The following is a 10729-nucleotide window of genomic DNA, read 5'->3' on the forward strand; positions in this document are numbered from 1 at the left end:
TGATAAATAAATTTGATCATTATGATTTTATTTCTAATGAGCATAGTAAGTCATAACAAATCAAGCATCAGGAAATTTTAAAATAGTTTTGATAAAGCCAAAAATCCTCCATATTTGGCTAATAGATTCAGCATAATCTCATAACACCACTTAGTCTATTAACTAAATTAAGACGATTTAATGTATAAAAAAATCACTTCATACAATTTATTGTAAAGGGTAGATTCGAGAATAAATATGAATAAAACATTAATAATCAACTTATACCAATATTTTTGCACTCTTCACAGCCTTTTCAGTATTTGCTAGGATGGACAATTGAACGTGAATTTCAAATATTTTTTATATTAATTAATATAAACAATTTCAGTAATAGCTGTGATATGTTTCAAATACCCAAAATGAGTGTCATTTGATCTAAATTCATCAAGTAATTTTTGAAATCAAATACATCAATCGAAACACAAACATCAATTAATATCTTTTAGGCAATTTACATCAAATCTTAACATCCTAAAATGTAGTTTTAGTTAACTACATTTTCTTCTTTTGTAATTTTGGTTCTTTTTTCTAACGTGGCGTCGATATGATGCTGATGTAGAATTCTTGTGTATAATAATCACACAAATGGAAAATAGACTAAAATTAACAAAAATTGAAAATAGATTACTTAGATTCAATATTTTTTACAAAAAAAAACATAATTACGAAAAAAGTAAACATACCAGAAGAACATTTCTTTTCCAAACTAAAAAATTTGTCCTCAATATCATGCGGTTAAGAACAGGTGCAAATAATAATAATTTAAGTTCGTGCCCAATGCCTCTGTTAGGTCGTGAATTAAATTATTCTTGCAAGTATAAAATGTGGTTCAGCAAGGAAATGTCTATCCAATTAAAGCGATTTTTGTACATTCTTTATATTATTTTAATTTTATTTTTTTGATACAGTCGTTAATTCTAGTTAATAAAATAATATTTACTCAATTTAATTTTCTTCTTGTAGTAAAATATTTTTAAAATTCCTTATTTTTTTTGAAGGGAAAATATATTATTAGGAATCAGTCAAATTACAATCTTCATTCAACGCTTCTAAAATAAAATCTGGAGGGGAATTCCAGATAGAAGGACTAGCATGAAAGCAAGATTCCCTAGCAAGAATGTGGGCAACCTTGTTTGCTTGTCTACGAGTGAAACAGACCCTGAATGATGGTCTTTGACGAAGTAATTCACGACACTCTAAGATAATCGCTCCGAACTCGGAGTCGTCGTCTCTTGTTGAATTCACTGCTTCAGTAACACCTTTGGCATCAGACTCGAAGATTACCTCCTGGATGTTCATTTCCATGATCCAGCTAAGGGCTTCCTTGATCGCCATAGCCTCTGCCTCTTTTGCGAGAGCTCTGCCAGGGAAGGCGTTTGTTCTAGCTGAAATAAACACCCCGTCGTGATCTCGAAGAACCATTCCCACCCCAAATAACCCTGATCCATTCTGTACTGATGCATCCACATTGCATTTGAGTGTTGGAACTTGTGGTTTGAGCCAGGCAAATCTCTCTTCTTCCTGATGGGTTGTTCCCTCTGGATTTGTTGCGATGTTACGCACCGCTCTCCAATCAGTCAAGAATTGAATGGCTGAGCTAACAATTGAATCAGCTGGTCTAACTATTCTGTTCCAAAGTTTCTCATTCCGAGCCCGCCATATGCCCCATAGTACCATAGCTATGTTTTCGAGGGAAGCCACATCTACCTGCTGGAACATTTTGAAAAGCCACTGGATGAATCCTTCAACTTCATTGGACTTTGAGACCACTAAACTCCAGATACCAAGTTCTTCCCAGCAAGCTTTTGCCATTGGGCAGAAAATAAATTGATGCCACGAGTTCTCCCAATCGCTCCCACATGTTGCACACGAGATAGGTACCAGGATATGTGTCTTTTGAAGGTTGCCTCTATTAGGAAGAATATCTCTAGCTACACGCCACAAGAAGACCTTAACCTTCGGTGGAATTTTTAGGCTCCAAAGTTTCTGCCAATCCCCAAGACCCGTAGGAGCGTCGCCGTCAATTAGCAGATCTTGAGCTATTTTGTAACCTGATCGAACTTGGTATTTCCCATTGCTGCTATAGTGCCAAATGAGTTGATCGCCTCCTATGTTTGTGTGTACATGTATATTCAAGATTTCATGTACATCTGTGTTTCCAAAAATATCAACCAGCAGCTCATGATTCCACTGGGTAGTGAACGGGATGAATAAATCACATACCTTTAGTGAGTGAAGCTCTGTGATAGGAGGGGATGTTATGTAGAAATTCCTTGGGTCACGAAGCCATGGCTCTTTCCAAACATTAATCTTATCTCCCTTTCCAATTCGCCACCTGACTCCTCTTTTTAGTATGATTCGTGAGCTCCATAGACTTCGCCATATGAAGCTAGGATTGTGGCCCAGATTGGCATCCAGGAAATTCGAGGTTGGGAAATACTTCGCTTTTAGAACTCTAGTCATTAGGGAGTCTGGTTTAGCAATGAGGTTCCATGCTTGTTTACCTAGCATTGCCAGGTTGAAGGATTTCAGATTTCTAAACCCCATGCCACCATTTTGCTTCGGAACACATAGCCGATCCCATCCCAACCATTTGATGCCTCTATTGCCATTTGGGTTTGAACCCCACCAAAAAGAGTTCATAATACGTTGAAGCTCCTCAGTGGTAGATCTCGGCAGCAAGAACACGTTCATGCAGTAGGCTGGCAGAGCTTGAGCTACTGCTTTGATTAGTATTTCTCTACCTGCTTTAGAGAGGAATTTACCTTGTCATCCTTGAATACGCTTCCAAAGTTTGTCTTTCAAGTATTTGAAGATATCCTTTTTCTTTTTTTCCAATAAGAGAAAGAAGCCCTAGATATGTTCCAGACCTCATGTTTTTTGTGATACCCATTCTTCTGGACATCAACTCCTTTTGATCAGCACCCAAGTTCCCGCTAAACATTATTCCAGATTTCACTAAATTTATTGCTTGGCCTGAGGCTTGCTCGTAATCACGAAGCAGCTTCTTTACCGCTTCACATTCTTCCACCCTTGCTCTACATTACAAGAGGCTATCATCGGCGAATAACAAATGAGAGATTTTTGGACCACCCCTGCTAACTTGGCATCCATTGATGAGACCATGCTTTTCTGCATCCTGTATCATAGAGGAAAGGGCATGAGCACAGATGATGAAGAGGTACGGTGAGAGTGGACATCCTTGGCGTAAACCTTTGTGAGGTTTAATAGGACCAACAACTCGATCATTGACAATGACTGAATAAGAAACAGTAGTTATATAAAGCATGACCAATTTTACCCACTCTCTATGGAAGCCAATCTTAATCAACATGTCTCTCAGAAAGTCCCAACTAAGGCGATCGTAAGCCTTGCTCACATCAAGTTTTACAGCCATGAAGCCTTCCTTCCCTCGTGTTTTCCGTTTCAGATTGTGAAGCACTTCGAAGGCCACCACGACATTGTCCATAATCGATCTACCTGGGACGAAAGCTGATTGGTACTCTAAGATGATTCTGTCCATAAGAGGTTTCATTCGGTTTGCTATGATCTTAGCAAAGAATTTGTACAGAACGTTACACAAAGATATGGGCCGAAAGTCCTTCATTTTGTTTGGTTTCGCGCATTTTGGAATTAGGACAATATGAGTGTCATTTAAGTTATTTAGAAAAGCACCATTGCTCCTCCACCTGTTACATTCGTGGAAAACTTCCTGTCCCACCGTGCTCCAAAACTTGTGGAAAAACATCGGATTAAACCCATCTGGACCTGGTGACTTATCGTCATTCATTTGTAAAACCACAGATTTCACTTCTTCGATCTTGAATGGTGAGAGGAGATCACGATTTTCTGCTTCAGAGATCACTGGTGTAACCTTGGATATGACCAGATCGCTAATAAAATAATATTTACTCAATTTAATTTTCTTCTTGTAGTAAAATATTTTTAAAATTCCTTCTATTAGTTGCTTATATTAACTGATTAGACTACGTGCCCCTTGATATCCAAAACATCTATGCCCACATTTAATTTTATTCGAATATCTAAATATATAGTATCAAAATTAAATTCAACCTCATCTTTTGTTTATTTATTTTTAGTCGAGTCTCATTTTTTTTATTTTGACATCAGAATTTGTACTCCAAAATTAACTTTGATATATATCGTCTTAAAACAAGATACGAAGGAATAATTTTATGAATCAAATGTATATCTGTGTATGTTAAGGCATAGATGTTGTATCGTAAATTCAAGGTTCGGCTTATATATAGATATTATGTATTGTAGAGCGTCGAGAAAAGTTGAACTCGTTAAATGTGATGATCTACTAACGTTTCATGTTATTTGAGCTTTAATTTATTTGAATTCATGTGTAGAAAGTCCCAAATTTAAAATTAAATACGGTATATATCAAAATTTATTCTTAAACAGTTTTGTTTTCGAAAATTATAGATTAATTTAAGTCTAATTTTTAACTATTTTCACCTATACTTGCTAAATGTATTAACTAATTACTTCCAAAGTCCCTTGTCTAATCTTATCAACTGTTACAACTATCCACCATTGTCTGTATTTTAGCAGTGTTCCTACTCAGGCATGTACCTAAAGAATAGGGATCTGAAGCAACCTTAGGAAAATATGCCTCAAGTCATGAAGATAAGATTGGAATCTAACACTTAAACAAGTGAAACTCATATTTCATTGACAAAAGGTCCCGTAAATCTTTTATCAAATCAAAGACTTTAAATATGCATGACGCTGCCAACAACATAGATAATTGTAAACAGAAACATTTTGTCCATACATGTACAAATTCATCTTCCAATTTTCAGTTTGATCTTGGACTACGGGATCAGTTCAGAACTCCATACCATCATACTTTCTGAGCCGAAACCTTCATCTAGATTTTCGTTCCATTAGTTTCAACGAGCTAAAGTTTGCATTTACCAACTCGGCAGCAGCACGGGCAGAAGCTGATGCAAGTTCAGCGGCAGCAATAGCAGTGCAATCCAGTTGAAGCACATCAGATGAATGTGAACTCGGTTCTAAACTCTGATCCCTTGAAGATTCGGACACACCAGCAGCAGGGGTGCTGTTACGAGAAACGGGAGATTGCAAGCATCAATCTTCTCTGTTTTAACCATCTATATAATTAACAGAATGCTTTGTGCTAGACGAACTTTCTTGAATTTCTGGCTTCGGAAATTGAACAGATATTTGCTTCGGTCCATCTAAAATGTACACGGATGCATTGTCAACACCAGGAGAATGGCTCGGACAAGAGACAGAACTGAAAAAAGATAGATTAATAGCTTGAAACACGACAAATACCAGAAGATCTTCGGGTTTCTTGCCGAATTCAGCTTCAGTTTAGTCGAGTCCCAATCAACATTATGCTCTAGCGTGATCTCCTTTAGAACTCTGAGTTTTACTTGTGGCGGCGGAGCACTCACAGTGAGTTTTTCAATGATCTGAAAGACAAGGGATAAACCGCATTGAGGAACCCACATAAAACAATAACTGTAGAGAGCAGTTTGATTTCCAGGATATAGTTTAGGTTTGAGTCATATCAGATGCCTGAGTGTGAACGTTTTTCTTGATAACCAAGGATTAAATAAACTGTACGATTGAAGCTGGTATCGGGGCGAAGCTCGGTTGCAGCAGCTATGAATTCTTTTCCATACTTCGCAGCAAACAAATTCCGAACATGCAATAGATCTGGCAAATCTGAACATTTGGGAGCTGCAAAGATTATGCTTGCCACTGCTTCCCGAAGCTCACTCGGGCATTCCCTGTTTCAAGTAGTAGAGTAACAAACAAATAGAGACAAGGGAAAGTTTATTTGAATCAACAGAAATCAGAGGCAACGGATATAAAATGTAGCCTTCCTTCTGGTAACTGACCTTAATTTTTATCATTTGCACGAAATTATTACTCGGGTATGTATCTATGTAACGTGCTCGATTTCATACATACATTGACAAATTTAAACACATAAATGCATATTGTGATCTTACATTCTTACTTATTGGTATAAATGCAACAAAATGTTTGAAAAAGATCATTTTAAGATATTACTAAACAAAACACGAAGAAAGATTCTAATTGTCGTTCCCTGTTCCTAGAGATGAGTACAGGGCCGGTTTTGGAAAACTCAAAGAACATGCTAAGCAAAAACGTGATTAAGATTCTAAGAGTTACAACTATTGCAGAATAAATGGCTATTTACAAACTGAAGAAAGTCGATAGAATCTTATACTTACGCCATCCACATGTTTGTGTTCGTTCATTCCTTCCAATAGTATTAATATTTCTTTTAAATATTTTCACCAAGCCCTTTATTGTCTCACTCCCATCCATTGCGAATTTAAAGATTCTGCACAGACTTTATATCACAAATAATGAATAAAAGCTTCCAGTAATGACACCACCGGTAGAATTTGTACCCAGTAAGAGCTCCATTTATGGAATCTCGAAGATGTAAATGTTCTATGAAGCTCCATGTAATCATTTATTTGTGCTCCCAAATTACTTCCCATGTATTTGTAATCTTAACCTCTCTATTTTTTATCATCATGAACTTAGAAAATCTCTCGACTCTTCGTACTTTTCAGCGTTAGAAACATAATAATTACATTTATTTTTCAGTTAGTGCCATTCTAAACATGTAGACATCTACTATCAAATAGAATATTCGCTATATAATCAGCAAAAACCCAAATGTGAAAATAAATAAAGTTGTAGGCTTGTAGGAATACCAGCTCCCCAGCCATTCCATGTATGATACAATTTAAATTGATTTCTAAGTACCCGGACAGATTAACGTCCATTTTTTATTTCCATCTCAGATTATAAATTAAAAGACTCTAAAGGCATCATCTGTTTTGCTTGTCAAACTAAAATATCTAAAATTAACCAGAGATATGGATGCAAAGCAAACTAAGATAGTAAGATCATTCAGTAAGAAATAAGAATTGTCCATTCAGAAGTCAGTAGTTAGATAAGATGCATCTAGACAAAGTTGTATTCGAGTTGGGAAAAATGCCAACTAGCAAGAGTAAATTTCATAAATTCTAAAAAATTCGGCAGCCATGAGGGTTTGTTCTTATTGCCCTGCCCAAAATACAATAAAAAAATGGATGTGATATGAAATCAAAGTGTGGTGATAAAAGGGTTTTACCTCTGGCTTTCAAGAATAGGTACCCTAGCAAGAACAAATTCGCAAAACAACTCTATTATCTCATATGATTCCCAAGTGCTCTGTTCGCGTATGACGTGCTCCACCTAAACGAAAGCCGATGATAACAACTTAAAACAATAGAATTTAAAATTGCAACATATAAAGATAATCGACTTGAAGCAAGATTAATGCAGTACCCTGATTCGAGCAATCGATTCCTGGCCAGACACTAAAAATTGGGCAATCTCTTTTTTCATGGTCTTCAGCTGTGCCTCTCTCTTGTTTTGCAACAAATTGATGCGTGAGATGGCCAAGGTCAAGCATGTTTTACTACAAAGTTATCAATCAACTTCAGTTAAATAAAAATCTATATAGAACCTGAAAGGTCATGATTTTTTAAAATAATACAGCACGGGTTTCCACTCACACGCACAGAAAGACGCATCAAGATCACTTCATCATAGATTGCTCAGTTTCTGCACTGAGGCTCATGATTTCAAAAAATCCACCTTTAGATCTATAAGTGATTCCACAGTGACGAGTTTCTGCATCGAATACAAATCTTGGCCCACCATTAGTAAAAATGTTTGCCAAATCTTAGTACCTACAAACCTTTTCTGAACCCATGAAATAACATTCAAGGCAACCCCTCTTTCTTAAACACAAATATCCGACACAAAGCAAAAAAAGCATATAATAAAACTCCATGTTAAGATTGTTGAATTGCATAAACATCATAGTATTAGCAGAAAGCTTCGATTTTTAAGCATATTATGGTCTAAAAACAATGGCAAATACGAAAAATAAAAACCCACAAAGAGAAAGAAAATACCCAAGAACTCGACGAAGATCAGTGTAATATTTACCCTTCTTTTTCTGAACAAGGTACCAACTATTTCAATCTTACATTTACCAGTAATTAAAAAATAATAATCACAGACATTTTCATACAAATAATTATCACAAAAATTGTTGATCACTAACCATTTCACTCCCAGAAGTCCCCTGTTGAAAAGTTGATTCAGCATAGACATCGGATTTCTTGGAAAATTGACTGACTAATGGACTGTTGATGGATAATTGTTGACTATGTATATATGTTGATCGGGGATGTTTTTTGCGATTCCTCACCAAGAAAAAGAATTTTGTTGCGCCATTCATCAGTATTGTTGCTTTTGAACCTCTCTGCCAATGAACACGGACAGCAAATTTGTAAAATAATTTTGATCAATTATTTATTTAAAAATTTGATTTAATTTTAGTCAATTATTTATTTAAGGACTTGATTTAACTTTAATCAATTATTTATTTAACAAGTTATTTTTTCAAGTGTATTTAAATATTCATTTTTTTAAATAAATAGTTGATCAAGATCATTTTACAAATTTATCCGAATATAGATTTTCAAAATTATTCTGAATTTTAAGCTTAAAGACATACTCAATTAAAAAAAGATACAGACAAATAATCTTGAAAATTAATAATAATACAAAATTTATCTAGATTTGGATATTAGAAGGACATTTTCTTGTAATTTATTTGTTTTTTAAGCAAAAATGAGTTTGGATACTTCGAAAAAATAAAAAAATAATAAAGCCAAAAATTATTTTTGGTTATCGGTAGTTTCTGTATCTATCATATACTATTATTCCGTAATTTCATGAGCTATTTTTATTTATTTACTAATATCACCCATAAAATAAAATTACTATAATAAAGTCATTTTTTTGAATAAATTTTTAATTTTAATATAATCTCTAAGTTTTTTTAATCATAAATTACTTAACATGAAAAAATATTATATGTAATTGTGCCCGAAGACACTTATATTATATACTATACATGTAAAGTGATTTATAAATAATAAATATATAAAATTACAACCCAACCAAGCCTAAGTCAAGGTTAAACTCTTTTCTTCTTTTTTTTTTTTTTTAATACAATCTAAGCATAGGCAAAAAAATTAAAAGAAGACCAGATTGAAGTGACAATCAAGTTTATTCTTCAAACTTTTATTGGACTTTCCAAGAGGACCGGATGTTATCCAACACAAAACAAGATAGAGCTTATTTTTCGCATAAAAAAGTTAATGCCTCTCTAGAAGTATATATCTCTTCAAGAACTAAATTACTGGTTACTACAATTTCAACTCACCTTTACCAATGAAACTCCCAAAGGCAAATAAATAAAGTTTTTTAACCCAAAAAAAAAAAAAAGAAGTTGAGCCACTACTTCATTGAGGTTCTTGAATCAAGCCATGCAACAATGTCACCAAGAACAGTCAAAATTCTGTCATCTGGTTCCCCTTCAAGAATGCAGTGAAATCCATCTTCATAAAGTTTCAGAGTTTTATCTTTGCTCGAAGCATTTTCATATAAAAATGTACTAACAAGAGGATCAGTCACTTTATCAGCAGCTCCATGAAGAATAAGCATAGGAGATGCAACCTGAGACATCCACAAAAAAAAATTCATTTTTTTCAAGAAAATAGCGGAACATACAATGGATGATATTTATTGATGGAGAACGGATACGGAACTGACCTTATTCACCTGTGACTCGATATATTTTGTAGCGTTTAGTAGCTCCACAGCAGTCCTGAGTCGCGTTTGATCACTGTAGCTGATCACATTGTATGGAGCCTAAAAATAAATAAGTTCGGAATATGTTAACAGTTTTAAATTCAATGTGTTGTTATGAAACTTCTCAAACAAACAGTTTGAAACATACCATTTGTTTTTTCTTGAGTTCTCTGAATGCCAGATCAGCTAAGTCTTTCTGGGGAACGAGCTTTGCTTTTGGCATAAACTCAGACATTAATATTAGGATTTTCTGCAGTGGAAGAGGGGGTGACATTTCCTTCGAAATCTGATTATAAAAACGGGCATCAGATTTCATTTAATAGAGCTTATCCCTGTAATATTTTGTCCTTGAAAGTTAGAGATTGCAAAGCAAAGTTTGGCTTTGTGTTCGACTTATATACAAGAATTTGTAATGCAAAAGCTATTTTCAAAGTAGAAAAACATAAGATACGATGAATTACTTTACACATTGGAGCTACAAGAACTATGCCATCCCATTCTTTTGGTGCCTTGAGAAGTGCTTTGATCGCAATTGCTCCACCCATGGACTGACCGAATATGAATCGGGGGAGTCCTCGAATCTCCGGCCTTCCTGTGTATCACAATTACATTATGGTGTGACTTGTCTTAGAGGAATAAGTATAAAAGCCCACCCTACCAAAGAATCAAAGCAAGAACTCTCAAATAAACATCAAAAATGGATACAGTCGACACATAGAAATTATGATTCCCAATTCAAAGTCCTAGTTCTGTTCATGTATACCCGTGAATTTCACCTGAATTTGTTATTAAATCAAGGAAGACCATAGAGAAGGCACTGACCTTTCATTATCTTGAATTGTTCGTTGACGTTATCTACTATCCCATCAAAAGACGGAACATATGTTAGAGTAGATGCCCTGCAAGTCAACTGTTGACTAGGGAT

The 10729-nt window shown here is 34.9% G+C and overlaps 2 protein-coding genes and 1 long non-coding RNA gene across 5 annotated transcripts; 1 reads left to right on the forward strand and 2 right to left on the reverse strand.

Moving 5' to 3' along the window:
- Positions 1–4702: 4702 nt before the first annotated feature.
- LOC140980975 (uncharacterized) lies at positions 4703–8416 on the reverse strand. Of its 3 annotated transcripts, none has more exons than XM_073447144.1 (8): positions 8207–8409; positions 8055–8114; positions 7420–7552; positions 7223–7326; positions 6306–6427; positions 5663–5769; positions 5374–5513; positions 4703–5134 (listed from the first exon to the last, which is right to left on the reverse strand). In XM_073447144.1, exons 1-8 carry the CDS (start codon positions 8254–8256, stop codon positions 4939–4941), a joined length of 912 nt encoding a protein of 303 aa, XP_073303245.1. In that variant the 5' UTR covers positions 8257–8409; the 3' UTR covers positions 4703–4938. The 3 variants fall into 3 exon arrangements, with proteins under 3 accessions (XP_073303245.1, XP_073303246.1, XP_073303248.1); XM_073447145.1 differs by having other exon boundaries at positions 8055–8092; positions 8203–8409; XM_073447147.1 differs by lacking the exon at positions 8055–8114 and having other exon boundaries at positions 8207–8416.
- On the forward strand, positions 5046–8034 carry LOC140980976 (uncharacterized). The gene is made up of 3 exons (XR_012176018.1): positions 5046–5280; positions 5380–7297; positions 7417–8034. It is a non-coding gene; the product is annotated as an uncharacterized lncRNA (long non-coding RNA).
- A 1013-nt stretch (positions 8417–9429) lies between the features above and the next one.
- Positions 9430–10681, reverse strand: LOC140981153 (caffeoylshikimate esterase-like). The gene is made up of 5 exons (XM_073447447.1): positions 10627–10681; positions 10266–10396; positions 9953–10090; positions 9766–9864; positions 9430–9669 (listed from the first exon to the last, which is right to left on the reverse strand). The coding sequence occupies exons 1-5, from the start codon at positions 10631–10633 to the stop codon at positions 9451–9453; spliced, it is 594 nt and encodes a 197-aa protein (XP_073303548.1). The 5' UTR covers positions 10634–10681; the 3' UTR covers positions 9430–9450.
- Positions 10682–10729: the final 48 nt, after the last annotated feature.

Source organism: Primulina huaijiensis, chromosome 7, assembly GCF_012295235.1.
Source record: "Primulina huaijiensis isolate GDHJ02 chromosome 7, ASM1229523v2, whole genome shotgun sequence".
In the NCBI taxonomy this organism is placed as follows: Eukaryota; Viridiplantae; Streptophyta; class Magnoliopsida; order Lamiales; family Gesneriaceae; genus Primulina; species Primulina huaijiensis.

Bases quoted from the DNA above. Each gene is read 5' to 3' on its own strand.
- LOC140980975 (XM_073447144.1), bottom strand. From the start codon at position 8,256: ATGTCTATGCTGAATCAACTTTTCAACAGGGGACTTCTGGGAGTGAAA. The intron at 8,115-8,206 runs GTTAGTGATCAA...AGATTGAAATAG, and splicing joins GGACTTCTGGGAGTGAAATG to TTGGTACCTTGTTCAGAAAA. The intron at 6,428-7,222 runs GTAAAACCCTTT...TGTGATATAAAG, and splicing joins CCTATTCTTGAAAGCCAGAG to TCTGTGCAGAATCTTTAAAT.
- LOC140981153 (XM_073447447.1), bottom strand. The intron at 10,091-10,265 runs GTAATTCATCGT...TTTTATAATCAG, and splicing joins TTGTAGCTCCAATGTGTAAA to ATTTCGAAGGAAATGTCACC. The intron at 9,865-9,952 runs GTATGTTTCAAA...ATTTATTTTTAG, and splicing joins AACTCAAGAAAAAACAAATG to GCTCCATACAATGTGATCAG.